At 36.4% G+C, this 19,880-nt stretch overlaps 1 protein-coding gene across 18 annotated transcripts in view; it reads left to right on the top strand.

Moving 5' to 3' along the window:
• Positions 1–16,511, top strand: part of CCDC141 (coiled-coil domain containing 141) — an 83,178-nt gene extending 66,667 nt beyond the window's left edge. Inside the window, exons 24-30 of one of the 18 annotated variants that reach the window (XM_065637224.1) lie at positions 3,114–3,264; positions 3,805–4,000; positions 5,948–6,120; positions 13,886–14,040; positions 14,139–14,268; positions 14,360–14,510; positions 16,207–16,511. In XM_065637224.1, the coding sequence (XP_065493296.1) occupies positions 3,114–3,264; positions 3,805–4,000; positions 5,948–6,120; positions 13,886–14,040; positions 14,139–14,268; positions 14,360–14,510; positions 16,207–16,333 (1,083 nt within the window). In that variant the 3' untranslated portion in view covers positions 16,334–16,511. The other 17 variants (XM_065637222.1, XR_010606365.1, XR_010606367.1 and 14 more) reach the window with 17 other exon arrangements.
• Positions 16,512–19,880: the final 3,369 nt, after the last annotated feature.

Genomic DNA, 19,880 nt, shown 5'->3' on the forward strand with positions numbered 1-19,880 from the left:
GCAGACAAGCATGTATTATTCAAGGATATAAAGTAAATGAATGTGAAAGGTTCAAAATTGTCAATGAATAAATGTAGTTTTAGGAATACAGGCAATACAAAACCATGCCTACATTTTATGAGATCAATTTCTTTAGCTTGAAGAACATTTTGAAGCCTTGGGATCCTGGATGTAAATTTAAATAATGTACTATGTGGAATATTCTGGTAAATTGGAGTGGGTAGTAATATATTTAAGCCTTTAGAAAGGTAGGATACGTTGGTAATTGTTTTTCATCTCTAAAATTTCAATTTTGCAAGCTGATATTGTAGACCATACTACAGGACATTAATTTGTGATGTTTTGCAGAAATTCAGCTAATATTAACATATGTAATGACATACAGAATGTCCTGTAAGCTAATGTAATTAAGCCTAATTAATTTTGTTACCTCCATTCTAAGCCAATGGAACTTTCAACATTGACATGCAGCCCAGATTTCACTCAGAATTTTGTGACTATTCCGAAGAGCCATGCTCAGGAGAACCACCTCACCCAGCAGATGTCCATAGCCCTCTTTCCTATTTTGCTAGGCCACAGGTTTGGCTGTCCTTATCACACTGCGCCTCAGCTGCCAAGGGGAGAAATCAAGGGTATGCGAAACAGCAAATATCAGATGTGAAGTATGGCAACTGCGATTCCTCCACCCTTTTCATCACTCCATACTTCACTTTAAGAAGTAGCAGGTTCTTCTCACTAGAGCTTTTCTGTCTTCCATTTCCATACTTTCCAAGGAAAGACCTGGCCCATCCCCAGCCTCCGGTCTAGTGGGCCAGCAATCTCTTATTTTGTCTATACTTCTGCAAGCTACTTCTGCAGTATTATTCGCCCTCTAAAATGTGGCCTAGACCTTCTTGTGGCACATTCATCCTCATGCTGCTTTGATCCTAGATGACACACCAGGACTGAAAGTCTCCATGCTGCCAAAGCCCCTCTGCCAGCTTGCTCACTCACTGCCCACCTGCCATTCTTTTCCCCAGAGGCATTTTCCAGCAATGTCTGAAATAACTGTTTAGTTCTATGGTCTCCAGATGAGGTGATCATGAACCCGACAGCACATCCCTGCAGTAACCTCCTAGATTAGTCATTGGAAGTCACCGGAACTACATCGCTGTGGCCTTCCTGTAGTTATCCAAATGTGTGCCGCTCTGTGTGCCTGTGCATCGACTCCTCAAACAGAATGAATCTGGAGCATTGATTTCATTTGGACAGTAGAGACCAACTGTTCAGAAACTTTGACCTACATTTTCAAAATACACCTGCTCAGAATTTAACATTGTAAATAATTTTTCAGCTTCTTACTGTTTAATTAAATTGGGTTTATTATTTTTTTTTAGTGCAAGTCAGACGAAAACAGCCAGAATTTGCTACTTAAGTGTCTATTGTAGCTTTATTTAAGAAAGATTTGCAAATTTGGTCAGGTTTAAAACTGAAAGAGTTACTTAGGACAGTGCTGATAAGGTTAAAAGAGCTGGGTGACAGTCAAATTTACAAACCCTAGAAAAATATATTGTATTGAGTGTATTGCAATCAATCCCTAAAAATAACAGTTTCTTAGGAAGAGTTTACAATTAGTTAGACCCCACATAAAAAAAAATTGTATATGTGCAGAAGGAAGAAGTAACTTAGTATTTATAATCGGAAAGAGGAAAAATTGACACATTTCACCAAACTGGGGAGTCAGTCATAATTTGTCATGTTTATATTCATGACATATTCACACTGAAAGACACACTGAGGATCAGAGTTCATCAGCGGATGCTTTGGGAAAACACATTTAATACCCAAACTTGAACTTTATCTTACAACTGAATTGAATTATTTAGTAAAATAGACACAGTAAAATCCCAACTTTCTTCCAGTCATTCATTAGTGGATCGTGGCACAAGTCACATGGCTTTGAAATAACAAGTGTATTAATTTGGAAAAGCATCTATATTAAAACTACCATATCTACAGGACTAGAGCACATGTGAGGTTCTATTGCTTTTTATTTTTATTTTGTTAATTTTGTGCACTGATTCTTAGGTTGTATTTGAAGCAATAAAGCAAAAAGAAAGCCAAAATGAATGTGCCATTGTACTTTTGTACTGGATACAGCCAAAGAGACCTGGTTTAGAAAGCAGTGACATCCAGTGTATTACCCAATTGATTTGAGTGAACAGTTTATAAGTGATAGAAACATTACTTAGTTGATTGCATATTTTTGTATAGAACTCAACAATGACATAATAGCATAAGAAAACATTATGAACACCTTTGTTGAGAGCCCTTGCATAAATGAAATTAGTTTGAATAGATGAGTACACATTTATGTAAAAATCAAGAGGCAGAGAATTAATTAATAAATCAGATCATGTCTTTGATTTGTGATTAAAATTAATGCACTCATGCCACCTCCAATTCTTCTTGAAATAAGATAAGAGGAATTTTCTTTTTTATTCTGGATCCAAGCTAACATAAAAGTAATTTTAATGTTATTGTCTGTTAGTGTTTGGACAACATCTTGAAGCAATTGGCAAAAAATGAGGGACACATAAAATGCTTGGAAAATATCCTAAAGATGTTGGATTAATTCTGTAACCCTTTAACATGACCGGTGACTCAATTTCTCAAAGAATTAAAGTTCAGTAACTTGACTGTTAATATATTTTTACTGCTATGTAACCGTATCTCATTTAGATGTAATTAGGGCACCTCCTCCTCTAGCTTCCCCTTGCAAATGCTCTTATAAACAGAACCTACAGGAACCTACAGGTTGTCCTTTGTTTATAGAAAGAAGTACTTTTCCTTTATGTTTGCTGTTATAAGAAACGCTTATATATAATTATAATAACATCTGTTAGAACCTATCCAAACTGTTTGAAATTCCAATTAGCTGCTGCAAAATTTTCTGCTGAATTAGCCTTTTCCACATATTTCCTCCTGTTTCTCAGAATACATTAAGCTTAATTAGAAGAAGTATTTCAAATATTGTTGCTAGCTGCTGCATGAAAAGGGGATGCATAGAATGACACTCATACTGTCTGTTTTTCTTCTTCTTTCCCTTCTCTTCTTTCCGCTCCTAATTTAAGGAGAGGAATAAATTGGCTGATATTCCAGTTATCTGTCCAGCTGGTGAGGATCTTGTTTCTCAGGATACAGAGCTGTCATCTTCAGCCAAAGAGGATAGTTTACAGACTGAATTCCTGGCAGAAGAAATACCCTCCGGAGATGAATATGAGTGTATATCACCTGATGATATATCTTTGCCACCGCTTTCTGAGACACCAGAATCCAACCTCTTACATTCTGAAACAGAGCTAGAAGAGCAGTGCTGTTGTAGTTCTCCTAGTCTGCATGTCAGTTCCTATAGCTTGCAAATGCAGGAAACCACTAGTATTAAAAAAGTGATGGAAGCATCTGATCTCTTAACAAATTCTGCTTATGCTGATGCTACAAATGATATAACGGAAAGCTCATCAGATCATTTTGAGAAGTTTTGTGTCTCTTCAACAGATTCTGGTCCAAAAGTTAGAGCAGTATCACCTTTGACTTGTAGCTTGCAAGGAATATCTGAAGCTAGCACTGCTTCCTGCACTATAAATGCCAAACCTGTATATAGCATGATAAGTGAAGTGTGCAAAACACATTTGCAACACCTTGAACTTCACAGAAGCATGGCAGAAACACAAGAACAATTGCATGACTTGAATAACTGTACTAAAACCCAGGAGAGGCTGCATGCTTTGCCTGATGCATTCTCAGGTTTTGTGTTTCAATCAGACTCTACCAGAAGCCGTCAGAGGCAGATGGTCACCCGAGAAGAGATTAGAAGTTCACCAGAAAAGAACAGCATGGTCAGCCTAACTGGACAGGCGCCTAACTTCTCCCAGCTTCTGTCTAACAAAACCGTCATGGAAGGTGCTCCAGTAACTTTGGAAGTAGAAGTAACGGGATTCCCAGAGCCTACACTGACATGGTGGGTAGCTTATAATGAGAAGTAGTAAATATACTTATTAGCAAGACACTCTGAACCCCTTATAACCATATCAATTAATCTATAGACTAGAATAAATGGCTTGTATCCTTTCTACTCCACACTTCCGCATGATTCCCACTTTCAAAATTGCTTTCGACAATTAACCGACTTGAAATAATCTCTCTGTTCTTAATTTTATGAATGAGAGCATCAAACTACTGCAAGCATATCCAATGTTTTTGAAGCAAATACATCATATAGTTTTCATATTCTGGAATATGGCATTCCACTTGTTCAATAGTTTCTTAAAACAAATGCACAGTATTGTTAAGTAAATTCACTTGCATTTCTCAGGATCTTAGCACTATATATGGAAAGACAAACACATACGTGTGTGTATGCTAAAATATTTATATAGTCACTACGTATACACAGACACACACATATATATGTGAGAGTTGGTTGCTGAAAACTGGAGAGAAGTTACAGATTAAAAAACAAAAACAACCCACAAACCTAATTGTCTACACTAAGAGAAACAGTTGTGTATTATATATTTGTGTGCATTCTCTATCTGTCTCTGAATTGCTTTATGTCTAATTGGTTTGCTTTATACTGCATTTGTGAGAAACACAGATAATGTAACATAAACATCTTTTAAGATGACTTTTTAGAAATTTCCTGCCAAAGGAAGAAGGGACTAAAGAGGGACAGGATTTCAAGATTTTGGTAGTAGTCTTCTATGTGTTGGCATATTTTCCTAAAATTTTACCTCATTTGCCGTTTCTCCACTTATTCCATTAGATTTCTATAATGGAGGCCTTTCTTTTAATGTATTAAAATTAGATACGCCTCTTACTGGAAACATTTTGATGTTACTATTATTACACATCTAAAGAAACAGGCAAAGCATAAGCTTTTAGTAAGCTGAATTTCATTGTATGACACAGAAAAATACTGGACACTGCAACTTTGGTACTATACTGTGATGGGATCAATAAAGTTACTTTGTTTCAAATCCTGATATTCTACACATTGAAGAGTATTATTGGTGCAACAAGAGGTACCTTTAGTTTTATTTTATCATGAGAAAGCATTAATTTAGCTGAAAAACATATACACTGTTAATAGATGGTCTTTTAAATAATAACATTCAACTGAAAGCATTTTGCAAATTAGAACTTTATGAAAACAGAAAAAATGTGGGGTTTAGTAATTAAAAATTCACCAATACCATGTACTTTGTACTGATATAGACATTTTATTTGGTATGCTTGTGGAAAAGCATTTCTGTGTTTGTGTTAAGTTAAATGTAGCTTATGCTGAAACATCATGAGGCAAGAAGAGCCAGAATTTTCTCTCACTTCCAATATGTAAATCAGGAGTCAGTACCAATGCACAGTGACAGATTCTCAAGTGTTCGAATAAGACACCCGTTCTCTGAAATGACTCCAGATGCATTGTTCTACCCTGCTTGATGATGTGAACTAAGTAAACGTTAAGTTGGTGAGCTGGAGGAACAGGTCCTTGCCTGTTCTTCATACTGAAGGCACAAGTTCAGAAGGTTTGTAGGTTGCTTATGCATCCTAAGAGCTTATTCATGTGTTGAATGTGTATTGACTCAACGCCTTACTGACAAAAATGTTTCAGCACAAACCTGAAGGCCCAGGCCTTCATGCTACTCTCCAATACTGCAGTGAGACAACTGTGACTTATCCGTTGAAAACCATTTTCAGAAACGTGTTTTCTAGTAGTAAGAATGTATTATCCAGTAATTTGAGTTCTTTAAATATTCATCCATATTTAGATATAACTTTGAAGAATGAGAGCACTGCAGTGAGTTCTATGTCTTGCTCTCTGTGTAGTGTTATACAGGTCTGAATTTGTGAAGTTCTGCTTGGCATATCGTGATATAAATCTGACTTGAAAACTGACTCTCTGCTTCAGGTACAAGAAGGGCCAGAAACTGACTGCAGATGAGCACTTAAAGCTTTTACAAAAGGAGACAAAGCATGCTTTGTTCATTCAGAAGGTGTGTGATAAAGATGCTGGCCTCTATGTTGTTCGGGCTAAAAATGTGAACGGCACTGTCTCATCAAGTGCCATTCTCCACGTGAAAGGTAACAGGCCGCTTATTACAAGAATAGACTGGATAATGCTGTGTGTCATCTATATGAGCATATCACTAATTTACTGGCTATTCACAAAGTAGGTACAATATTTACTGCACTGGACTTAATTGTCACATGCTAAGACAACATTAAATTTATTTTCTTCCCCTGCATCTTTCACAACCTGTACCAAACCACTTTTATGTCACACTTGATATCTTGCTTGTTTCTTTTATACCGGTATTACATGCTTATTTTCCTTTCTCACAGTGATGTTGAGATTAAAATTTACGAAGATATTCTAGAATCTGAGACAGGGTTTTGCTTTCTAAAATGTTTGCATTATGAACTGTTGGAAATATTTTTAATGGTTATCGGTATTAAATGTCAAGATACAGCCAGGTAGTGTGCTCAGATCAACATATATTTTATGATATGCCTTTTTTTGCGAAGGGGTTTGGAGGGTGTTGAAATGTTTTTTAAACATGGAATGTATTATTTCCAACCACATTTTTCTCATATACTTAAAAAAAAAAATTGTAGGATAAAGCTTCTTAGTAAATTCATTATTCCACTGGCATAGATCAAATTTAAATCTTTCTCAGCCCAGCAGATAGTCTCCACAAATAAAAGCTGCAGTAGTTCCAATAGAGATGTGACTGTCTGCACTAAAAAGATTTGGCCCAGAATAATCAGGATTTGTGTAAGTGGCCCCTAACGTATAATAGACCAAAGCCCCTAAATGTTTTAAAAATGAGACATTCTAACATACCAGTCTGCTCAGGTAGATGCTTGTGATACTTTTTCTGCCTTCTTATAAAATTAAAGATATAAATATTTCTAATAAAGTACTAAATTGTTAATATAAGTCAAGTAAGATAAAAGATTATGAAGTAAGCATTTGTGCGTGTTTAAAATTTTTAACATACTGATTTCAAACAGAACATACGAAATTGTGGAAATACTCAAAAATGTTTTCACACACACACACACACACACAGAATTGGCTTATTTCAGTCAAATAGAATTCTCCTGTAACTTCAAAGCACTAAATCCAAACCAGAACTTTGTTCACCTACTTATTATGTTTCATTCTTGACAAGGACAACCACAAATATTATTTTTTGTTAAAGTAATAATTTGTTTAGATATAACAATGACATAGCGGTGCCAGTGGGAGATTTCATTTATAAATCTTTAAATACAACTTCATTCTTTAGCTCCAATACTTGCTGTATTTGTACAGAAAAAAGAGTTGACAAACAGCTACATGATTTTTCCTGAGTCTTTGATTTGCAACTTTCAAATTACAACTGTGTTGGTGTGGAAAATTTATAGAAAGGAAATACTTACTTTCTCTTGCATAATTTGGTGAAATGAAGTAAGCCTTTTACTGTGTAGCATGCTATGAGCAGAATATATATTGCAAATTGCCAGGGGTCAGTGAGACTGAAGACTGACATTTAGATATTTTGGCCCAGTTACTGCAACTTTATTAAAATTCCTGTAACTTTGAAACAGGAGATGTTCTCAAGGAAATATAACCTCACAGCAATATGAGAGGGAGCAGCAGGAGGAGGTGGTGAGGAGGTGGGAGACCAAAGTAAATCCTAACTAAAATTGCTATTACCCTTAATGAACAACTTTAAGTTCGGTCATCCCAAAAGATGTTGATTCATAAGAATTCTCTCGGGGTATAAAAATCACCTATTTTCCAAAAGTGTGCTTTCCATTTCACAATAAAGCTAATCTTAATAATTAGTACAATTTTGAGTGTTTCAGCTTTCATAAAAGTAAAATTCAGTTTAGTGTTTTTGTACCCTTGTGACTTTATCTATGGTTGTTACAAACATACAACAAAAAAGCTATGTTAGAAAGCTGACTTGGCATAAGCAGTGCGTTAAGCAATATGGTGGCAAGAACAAACGAAATGTCTGTCCTACATATGCTGTAAGGTTTTCCCTGCTGCAGAGCTGCCAGTGCTTGCTAACTTTATGCTTGTCATGAAACTCATTTTCTACTTGAAAATGCATCTTCTAGGTGATGGCTGCCCTTCAATTCCATTTTTGCTAAGAGTTGCTATCATTTAAAAATTAAAGTAATCATGGATGTTCTTTTGATTTGTCTTCTGTTTTTCTAATTAATTTTATATAATACTCAGGTCACTTTTTCAGGTATTTTTCCCTTCCTTATTGAGGCTGAGTATGTGCATATTAAAAAAACCTAGAGTGCAAGAAGACATGTTATCTTTCCTCTTCTGCCTTTTCTCTGCCAGAATTAGGCCTTCAAATGAAGCATTAGCTGCCGTAAGGCTTGTGGCAGAAAGAGTCATTGTAGCTGTACAGATGCTGGGCTCAAAGCTGCATCTCTCTTTTAACTGGTGTACACTTCATCTTGAAAACTGCGGAAAGTTCAGTGCTAGAATGATCATCATTCTGCCTTTTTAATACAGTCAGTGTGTGAGTTCAGAGATGTGCATTTGACCTTTTGGTTGGAGGAGAGCCATTTGTTGAGCAAAACAGCACTGTGAGATGAGTCTCTGTCCTTCAGAAAGCAAGGTAAGAGCTAGGGTTCCAGTCCTGCTCGGAAAAATTTGTCCCAAACTCACTTGAAGTTCTACCAAAGCAAGAGAAAAAGACATGAACTTCTCCTCATGTCAGAGAGCAGGAATTGGAGGGAGCTTGGATCTAGACTTGCAGTTGGATCTGATTGCTTGCTGGCACTTACTGAAAGACCGCTCAGTATTTATGACAATCAGCTCTCCAAGTTAAAAAGGCAACAAACAGACACAGAGCTACTGGACGAGTGTACACAGATCATGGGAACAAATTCTTTCCGCTCCCTTGTAACTCTTGCTGATGTACATCCAGGCTCGTAGGGCACAACAAGGGAGCAGACATGCAGACCTTCTCCCTCATACACATTTGCATTAAATCTGTTTCTGTTAAATTCATTTAGCAGGCTTTAGAACAAGTGGGAGAGATCACAGTTACTTGCTTACCTGAGATTTGACAGCCAGAATACAAGTACAGTTTAAAAAATTGTGTGACAGTAAGAGATGCAGCTTTGAATCCAAATGAGATTTATTCCATTCTATCTTTTTATTAACACTATTTAGAAACTAGCCAGTGATGTAGCCTTTTATTGATGTTTGTCTTACAATCCCAGTTCCAAACATAACAAGGAGGGCTGTCACCTTTCCTCTAAGAGTTAAAGAGAAGCCTCTGAGAGAGAGTAAATTTTATTCCAGCATTTACAAGTCTGTGCTGCAAATGACTATGAACAAGCATATTCTGCCTTTAGTAAAATTCTGAGTATGTATCATGTGCATATGTCTAATCAAGTATACTTATGTTTTGCCTTCTTAGCAGAAAAACATACAATGCTGATTTTTTTTTCTTCTGAATTATGGTTTAAATAGTGCATGAAATGACCCTTGTTGCTCAAGTTTGTGTTTTCCTTATCTATTTTTCTATTTTTTATCATATTTTGAAAGTACTATTGATAGTTTAAGTACTGAACAAGACATGAAAGCAGTTTATCTTAATTGACTTTTTCAAGGCATTGCTATTTGAGACTTGATTTGGGTTTATATGCTCCAGGAAGGCTTTTCAGATGAGGAAGCTGTATTGACATGATGCCCCTGTAACTGTTCACTGCTGTGATGTGGTGTTGAAACAGCACCTGTGCCCAATTTTATTGCCTGGAGAAAGACACTTTTAAGCCACTTGTGCCTAGAAAGTCATTAAAGGAAAGCTGCCCTCAAAACTACAAAAGCAAAATGCTGGTGAAATGCCACATTTGGCGAGCTCAATACTCATTTTCCAGCTCGAACCATAAATGTCTGTCGTAACCGATAAGTTAGGTAGCCCAGATTTCAACAGAAGCTCCCATAAAAAAGAAAGTTAATGTACATACAATTATGGCATTCATGCTATTGCTATAGAACAGGCACTGAAATAATAGAAGGTCAAAACAAACACCTGTCACTTCCAAGAATGTTGTCATTTTTGCATAGTCAGATATTATAATTAGTAAATGGAAAAAGGTATAAATATAAGGCCAGAAATCAGCTTAGCACATCTAAAGGAAAGCTGCCCTCAAAACTACAAAAGCAAAATGGTGGTGAAATGCCACTTTATAAATCCTGGTAGAAGAACATAATACCTTTGTTCATTAAACCTTTTCTCTGATAATTTGAAGATTTCTGTGAATTTTAGATTAACAAAACTTGATTTTGTGAGTATGGTATTGCATCTGCTTTAAATCAGGAATACTTTTAAATGCTCAGATTTAATGGGTATGTGGATGCCAAACACATTTTTAATTGCCAAAAGAAACAAGATTAAGAAAAGGGAGAGATTGGAGATACCAGATACGCAGCAGGACTGAAAGTCTCCTGAGTTTAGTACTTTGCTTTGTAAATAAAGGTGTAATAATCAATGTTGATTACTGCTGTGTTAGCAGTCTGGGTTTAAATACTCTTTGTTGAAGGACTCTAATGAATACCCAAAAAATGTTGCTGGAAAATTCCTGCTGTTTTCTGTTTAGATAATCTTAAAAAAAAAAAAAAAAAAAAAAAAAAGTAGTGATGTAGTCTCATGATATATAAATATTTCTCTGAAAGAAAACCACACTGATTCTGTTCCAGCAATAATTTCAATGTAATGCTCCCCTCGCCTCCCCGCCCCCCCTTTTTTTTTTTGATAGTTCAAGTTGTGCATTCTTCACTTTCTCCTTCTTCTAACCATACTGTAGAAGCAGCGAATACATCTAGGTGGTCTGTATTGGTCCGATTCTGCTACTTTCTTGCTTTATAGTCCTGAGTTCCCCTCATCACAGCCACAGTTTTGAACCTACAGTTACTTCAAGACCCCAGAATGTTTACAACTTCCCAATTGCTCTCTTAAAGAGCAGATTTACATCTCAATCTCTCTAGCCTACAACAACAATATTATACTTAGGCATGTTACTAACCTAACCTCCCTTCCTCCTTCCCCGTATGCAGACACCCACTAGGAAAGAAACTGGTGAATGAGGTTGCCTGACTACAAGATGTGGAGTTATGTGAAGGTGTATTTACACAAGGTGCACAATTTTGGAGGGAAAAGGGATTAATTATTTTCGTTTTTCAAAAGAAGCAGCCTGAGGGCCCAGGTGTGAGTCAGTAGGCAAAGGGAGGATGAGGCATCCCCCTTTGGTTGGCTTTGGATCAGATGTGTCTGGAGCTGCAATGGAGAAGGTGGCTTCATCTCAAATGACCGGTAAGATATACCTATTTCTGGACCTCTCTCTGGAGACTTTCCTAGGGTAAGCGAGTAATTTGTGTGTGTGTTTATCTTTTGTGGCACAGAGGAGCTCTGTCTTTAAAAATTACTGCTCAGACTTCCTTTAATGAGGCTATGCTATGCTACTCAAGGACAGTGGAGCTCTGGGTTATGGATAGTTCAGAACAATTGGGTCATGAGACCCACTTGTTAATCCTTAATAAGATTCCTTCTAATTGTGTTAGCAGCTTGACTGAGAAAAAAAATCGCTAAACAACGAAGTGCAGTGTCTTAATTTAGAGCAATGTTGGGTGAATCCAAAGTCTGCGAGCAGCACAGTGTGAATCTCAGTCTAGCCTAAATCTTCAGAATAGATAGGAGGAAGTTGATAAACTTGCTAATAACACGTTTCAAGACATCACAGACTGGAAATTATGAGCAGAGTTTGTTTCCCTGTTGAGTTCCAGCCTGTGCCTTAAAGAGTTGTAGCAACTGTCACTTCATGGTTTTCTTTGCACGTACTTTTCCCTTTGCTCTCTAGAAACTAGTCATTTTAGTTATGTTCTTCTGATTTTCTGATACAAAATCAAGGTGGGGTCTGATCATTATCACTATTCCACTCAGTGTGTTTTGTTTTGTTTTGTTTTTTTGTAAATGGTAAAAACCCTCCTGAGATGCAGCCTGACTTCACAAGGTAATACAAACCACAGAAGTAATGGAATCTAGCCAAAAATAGCACAAGGAGTGACTGATGCCCACTTAATGTTTTCTGCTGGAATACAAGCTAATCACATGCTGTTTGCCAGCTGTCTGCAAAGAGGAGACAGGCGTGTAAGCTTGATTCTCTTGCTAGAAGTGACGCTGCAGATCCCAAATTTCTGTGCTTCAGGTGCACGCAATGCAATGGTGGTGGCAGCTTGCACATGCTAACTTTCAACAGCTAAGAACTGAGTTGTTTGAGCTGCTAGGACTGGCTAATACAGATCTTATGTTAGCAGGAGTATGAGAGAGTAAAACTCATGTATTGCTGCTCTGTATTGTGGCCTCATTCCTACAGTACATGGGAAGAATATAAAAGCAGCTAAGCTTGAAAGCTTATTGCAAGTAAGAGTTCACCTAAGCAGTGGATTTATTACTATAGTGGGTGAAAATGTCTGCCTCACCATGCTGACAGTCCCACATTTGGCAAAAGTAGTCATGGGCTCAATGTATTGGGGTTTAGAAGTGGCTGGGCACCTTTGTGAGATATGCTGATTTTTGTTTCACAGTAACATAAAGAAAAAATTTGTCCTGACACAGTGGAGTAGTGCTGGCATAGTTGAGAGCGGTTTCAAGCTCTGTTATTTATCACACATTTCAGTAACTTTCCATTTCTGAGAAGACTGGTGATTAGTTTTGTTAAATATCATAGACACATGATGCAATTTATAGTAAAGAGGAACAAGACGACGTTCTTTATGTGATAGGATACAAAATGTTCATTTTTGTTGTAGCATATGTCTTTGTGTGTGCTTCTGTTTTTTAACATCTGCTGCTTTGGATTCCCTGCGTCAAGAATATTTAGTCTGAGTTCTGAGGTCATCTTTTTACTGTGGCCCTACAGGTAGAATATAAGTGAAAACTCAGGTAGTACGGCGATCCAATAAATCCAGCTTTACAGCTCATTAAGTTATGCATCACATGAAGCAATGCTTTGATTCAATGCAAACTGATGCTGATGATTGAAATTTCTGGAAACAATTTTCATGTGTTAATTTGTATTAGCCAGGCCTTGTACTGGCTCAGGCATCCTCTGTCCTCCCACAGTTGGCAAGAAGCCAGCACAAACTCAATCTCATGTGTTCTGGTTATTGCAGTAGAAATGCAATTATTTGCCCATGATTGATCTCAAACAGATTTGTACTGGATGATCTGGTAGTACACAGTTTCAATATTTATGATGGCCAAAATAATGATCTTGATCAAAATGGTACAGAGGCCACTTTCTGGCCTTCATCATTGTTGCAAATATAGATCAATCTTTTTCAATATACACATATATATAATCAGATATAGATATATATTTTTTCAATAACTTTTTTACTAGAAAGGTAGGGAAAAAAAAGTGAAGAGTGATGTACAACAATGCACTAAATGCAAAATTTTGCTCTCGAATTTGTCACTTTAAATTTGTGTAGAATATTTAATCTTCCACTCTCACTGAAACACAATAATCCACTTGCCTACTACCTACACAAAGAACATGGTTCTTTAGCACTACCATGGTATTAATATCACTATGTTGCATGAAATTCTTGGATGCTTAATATCCATGTGTTTCAACAAACTTTACATATGGAAAGGATATCTGCCTGCTGTCTTGCAAGAAAGTTATCCTGAGTTCCAGGCAGCAATAAAGTCTCTCTTTGTTATGCAATATGGTGAACTTTATAATTATAAGAATGGATTTTTTTTCTTCAGTTGCTTTAGTTGTGCCTTTTAAAATACAGTGTATAATTTTTTTTCAGTACAAGGAATACAGCCAAACTTCATACAAAAATTTGGACATACAACTCTACAAGAAGGAGAAGATTTAATCCTGCATTGCACTATACATGGAAAGCCCAAACCACATGTCTGCTGGATGAAGGATGATCTCCAAGTGGTATCTGGAGACATCAGTGTATGTTCTAATGTTCTTGAAATATATCTTAGGAGAAAGAGAATATATTTTGCTTTATGCTACTAATAATCCTCCATGTACATTCTGTTGTTTTACAGATTGAGAAATTAGGAGATACCTATTACCTTTTAAAAAGAAGTGCAGTCCTTGCTGATACTGGGAAATATATCTGTGTTGCCAGCAATGAAATGGGAAAGGCACACTGTTCAGCTTTCGTAACAGTGATAGGTGATGCATCCTGCCAGCTGCATGCTTTCAGGCATGTTGCCACATTAAGTGAGCACCTTGTTTCCATTTACTAATGTATGTTTTGTTTCAGAGAAAAGAAAACCCACAGAATTTTCAACTGTAACTCGGGCTAAATCAGAATGGGAAGAAGGGTACTTTTCAGAAGAAGTGAATATCACCACAACTGAGCCAGTATGTTGTGTGCAGGATCAAAGGCCAGTGGTTAAACATCTCCCAGTAAGGTAACTTGCAGCTTATTGTGTCCTACATCTTGTAATACTCCGATAACTGTATGTACTTTAATTTATAAAGCACACATCAAACACTCCCTAATCCTACAAATTTTTGCATAATATAAATGAAGGGCATAAAGTCTGACTGCCTTTTACACTTAATTCTTCAGCAGAAGTTACACAATTCTATTAGATGAAAGACTTTGTAATACAATAGAAAATGGGTTTTTTTGCAATAAGGTATTTTGTTTAGTGAAATTATTTTTAAAATCTAGGTATCTTAATCTAGACTTTAATATGAGATTTGAACAGCTCAAAGAAACATAGTATTCCAGAAGTTCATATTGATAAAACTATATAAACATGAAGTTGCAATAACCATTTTCTCCTAGGAAAGCATCTTATTCAGAAGAACAAATAGCAGTCCTAATAGCACAGGAACAGTAATTGTTCACTAATTGATTGGAGATTGCAAAACTTCCCACTGTGCGATTTCAGAAGATTAAATGAGAAGTAAACAGTCCTTGTGATGTTTTCTTGCACAAGGTTAAATCGTGCCTCCTGAATTTAGGCTCTGATAGCCTACTGTAGTTCATGGTGCTAGAACTACCTGCCTTTTGTGTAATGTATTCAGGAATGAGAGAGTTTTTGTACCCTGTGACCATTACTAATCTGGTTTACTGTTAGTTCACTGTTTCACTGGAAACATCAGGTAACATGAGGTAATGTAGGGATGTAGGTGAGGGTTAGGAGGAGATTTTGCACATAAAAATATTTGCTGTCAGAGGTTTTCAATAGAAAATACCTGAACAATTCTACTGATAATGTTTATTACACAACTCCAAAATTGGTCAGACTTCGTGAAAAGCTAGTTTAATGATGATACAGTAAAACAGCTTGCTTTCTAAAAGGTTTGTGGAGCAATTTAGTGGAAAAGTGGCTCCAGGAGTCTCATGGCTTTAAAGAAGCGATGGTTAATGTGACTTGGGAAAGTAGTTGAGAGTCTGTGGGGTTGCAGTCAGGCTAGTTTTTCACAGTCTGCTCAAAATGTTAAGTTTACACTGGTCACAAAGAAATGAATTTGTTGTCTAAAAGTGTCCAAATATTTTCTGCACTCTTAATACGTAGTGAATTTTATGGCAAAAAGCCACAGAAAAAAAGAAAGAGCTATGTTCTTTTGTCTTTAAGTCTGAGGTTTGTCTATCTAGATTTAGAGCGACATGTAGAAGAAAAGGAAAATTATTGCATATGTTGATTCAAAAGCTGTTCTCATTTCATCATAAGCTGATCTCATGTCCAACTGATCAAGCATTTATCTCATATATTTTTTTTTAGGTTTTTTTCTGTATTGCTGTGAGATGGCAGACACTCCAAAGCAAAAAATATCAAATGCAAGATCATGTTAATTTTACTCAGGGCACATAAAACGTGTAGATCATAAAGAAAGGTCAAATTTCTCCTCATTTTTCTCATCTCTTCTGTTCCTTATAACTAAAGTAACCTCTGGTTATTTGCTATTGTCAGTAAGATAAATTTTAGGATATTTTATGTTCTGTCTGGAATCTTTATTTGATTTCTAATCTCATATTGTCTCAAGACCACAGAGAACAGCCTATGCCAACCACCGAGTGTTGCTTATGGAAGGGAATGCTGCAGCTGCAACCATTAAAAATATATGCAATATTAACTGACCTTTCTTAAACAGGTTCAAAGAGAAACTCTGGCTTCAAGCAGTGTATCTTGAACTTGAGAGGCCACAAGAGTTTAGCTTCAATTTGGAACATGATTCTGTTCTTCTCCTGCCTGATGCAGAGGATCAGAAGATGGACTGAACTGCAAGATGCCTGATTCATGAGAGTGCTCAAGTTGTTTGCTGTGTCCATTAGCAGATATTGGCCATGGATGAGGAGAACATGAATTGTTGAGTGCTATTAGATATATATCTAGGTTACAATTTGTATTTGGTTTCTTAACAAATAAATCATTAATAAAATTCTACTGTGTGCAGCATTTATTGGACAGTGATTTCTAATTTCTTGCAGTTTTGTTCTGGTTTGTTGGACAAATCTGACAGAAGATGACGATGGAAAAGAGAGACATTAGCCTTTAAAATTACAGATCTCCTTGGTGATTCATCAGTACCCACTCTTTTACTCTTCTGCAAATTCCATCAATGCCATCAATTCCATCAATAGTTCTTCCTACAAGCTTATGTAGAAAATTCAGGCACAAATGAATTAAGACTTAAAAGAAATGGGTTTATAACCACAGAATTCTCCTGTTTATTATATACAGTGTTCATTACCTTACTTCTAACAGCTGTGAGACGTTTTGAGGAGACTGGACCTCAGAAGGAGTGGTTACTAATAATAGCAAACCTTGTCTAATGCATGCTTAGTACCAAGAATATCTTCAGGGAAGACAGTCTCTTTAAGGCAGAATAATGGAGAAGCCTTCCACTATATTGCTTCTGTTTTCAGGACTGGATTAGTGTGACAAAGTGTCCATTTCCAGTTGATGCAAAAGAAGTGGACTATGAAGTGATACCCATGCTAGTTTCAAAGCACACTCTTAGTTTAGCCAGACTTCTCAATTCCTCAAGACCCACCGCATCCATTAAGGGTATACAGAAAACCTGAACTGAAATGGAATCTTTTGGATTGTAGGGCAGTCGATAGCATGATGAAATTGTCTCTGTCTCTTGAATTCAGATTCTAGGTGTCTCTTTTGCTTCACTGCAAAGCTCCTTGTGGAGAAAGAGGAGGACTTTCATAGTGTCATCCATTTGCGGCATTGAAAAAAGTAGTTCAGAAAGTGCCACGTTTTGGATGGCTGTTTGACTGGCACAATAACCAACAGAACATCTAGTTAGACTTGGGAATAACTGTTCTTCAGCTTGATCCTTCTGATTCAGATTTTCAAAGTCCTACCTAGCAGATGATTAATACTACTCAGGCTTCTGCTTAGTACGCTCTGTGTGGCTTGGCCAATACCACAGGTACATGTGCAATGTGTAACTGCCTATTGTGCAGCATTTTGTCATTCTGATGTCTGTTTATGCCTGCACTGGGTTTGTATACCACAGCAATCTGCTTCTCACAGAGTGAAGACAGGGGTTTAAGCAGTGCATTGTATTTGTGCTTCATCCAGGTAGATGTCATCTGTGCAAAACTGGGACTGAAATAACATTTTTGAGAGTCGCTTAAATCATAATACCAAAACATTAAACATTTGTCTCCAACAAGATGCAGATTGGCTGGAAGAAACTTAAATTTATCTCCAAATCAAAGTATAGGCATAGAGAGGAAATGAGCTGAAAAAAAATATCATGTACATGTCTTCACCTGATCACACAAATCACTTGCTTGACATTATGGAAAAGTCAATGGCATCCTGCCCGCAGAAGAGCCACAAGGCTGTGTATATGTGCATTTAAATATAGTAGCTGAGGACTGGGGTTCTTGCTCTGCTTATTTACCAAATATCTCTCACATTTTTTTTCCAAAATGGAACTGAGACAGATATCAAACATTTTGTGGATCACATACAATTACCTTGCTGTCAACTAAGCCTCTCCTTTGCACATGTTGCTTAAAGATTTCACAGAAAATATTGTGTTTCTAACTGCAGTCACATTCAGAGGACTGACAAAATACATATCAGATGTCCCAAAAAAATTTTTAAAAGCCCTAAAAGGTATGTTCTTTCATCAGCTGGAATCCGTAAGTATGACTTGTAAGATTTCCTATTTAAAAATGGAAGTGTAGAATTCAGTGCCTGCTGATCTTGATTCCTCAGCAAATTTAAGGCATAGGGTTCTTCTTGATTTTCCTTTTGATTGTTAGCCTTTAAGAGTAACTTGAACTTTAATATTTGAGGTGGGCTTTTTTTCCCCTTGATTCACAAAACACAACTTTACTTAAAAAAAACCCCAAAAAGTGTTAATGCTTTTCTAAATAATACATGAGGCAAAACAGAAATCTGTGTATTTGTTCTTACCTTTGGTTTCTTACAAAACAGTAGAAACTGGTATTTATAAACAGATAAACAAAAAACCCAGCAACCTTCTTTTGCCAACCAAGAACACAGCTATTTTTCTCAGTGTTCCCAGCGAATGGATCTGTTAGGAAACATGGTGTGTTTGTTTCTTTTCATTTTAAAAATCATAGATGCCTATGAATTTGTTAAAAGGTCTGTGAAATTTGTCAGGATATATGTGCCTATTAAATTCTAAGGACTAGCTTGATGTTAGTTAAAATTTGTCCCCAGTATTATGATTTTAATTATTGTTTTGTGGAAGGAAGTAGAATAGTTAGTAAAGAAATTCTTTACTCAAGGTCTCAGGTTTTGTTAGCAGGGCCTTGCTTTCTAAGCTGAGGTGCTGAGTCAGTAATGTTTTTATTCTTCCTTTTTTCCACATATGTAAATGTGTGGTGATGATATAGAAAGAAATAATATATAGGGAAAACTTGGGAAAAGTGATGTCTGTAAATCTCCTCCTTAGCTATTTCCAAGGAGATGATATGAGTGACAACTATTAACACGAAGTTAGTGAATATGGACCCTGATAACTATTTTGTACCCGTTCAAATCTAGTCATGGTTCCCGTTAAGTTGTTCATATGTGAAATACCTAAAGTAGTTTCAAAAATTGCTTAGTGCCTTAGTCATCTTTTTTGCTTTGGGAGCAACTAACAGTGCCTTCTTCAGTAACAAGTAAAATGATTTTCTGCAAGCAAGTTTTAGTTTGTATTGAAAAAGATTAATATGTCTTGCATAATCAGTTACAATAGCTCTGATAAGAGAAGTTAGCACTTGAAAATGCTACAGCTTTTTAGAAGCCAGCTGCAGCACACAAATATGGATGTTCTTGTGAATATAATGCATTTTATAGCCTTTATTTAAGATTCTAAAGGTGTCATTGCAAAGTACTATGTATAGTATTTGCAGGGGAAATTAAATTCATGAAGGTGTTGGAAATATGTTTTGATTTCAAGTCAGGATTTAATGGTTTAATAGTTAAAAGAATTTTTTTTAGTTATTTCTAAGTTTAAAGAAAATTTGGATAGAATGGTTTTTGTTCAAAAATAAACATTAGAAAAATGGAAATTCAGCAAGGATATAACATCTAAATACATTTCAGGTTGTGTTTTATGAGTTCTACAAGGATTCAGGACAGCATCTTACCAGTGGGAAATTTTATTTGAAGAGACCAAATTATTTATTTCATGACTCCCTCGGTTCTGCATATTTGGTTGGAGGGCAAAGTGAAATTAAAATAGTATATGACAGGAGATCTCACAGACAATGTATAGGAGAGAACAGGACAAAGAATTGAGTGAGGACAAATGGAAGTAGAGAAGGAAACGGGAAAGATACT

Source organism: Caloenas nicobarica, chromosome 6, assembly GCF_036013445.1.
Source record: "Caloenas nicobarica isolate bCalNic1 chromosome 6, bCalNic1.hap1, whole genome shotgun sequence".
Taxonomy (NCBI): domain Eukaryota; kingdom Metazoa; phylum Chordata; class Aves; order Columbiformes; family Columbidae; genus Caloenas; species Caloenas nicobarica.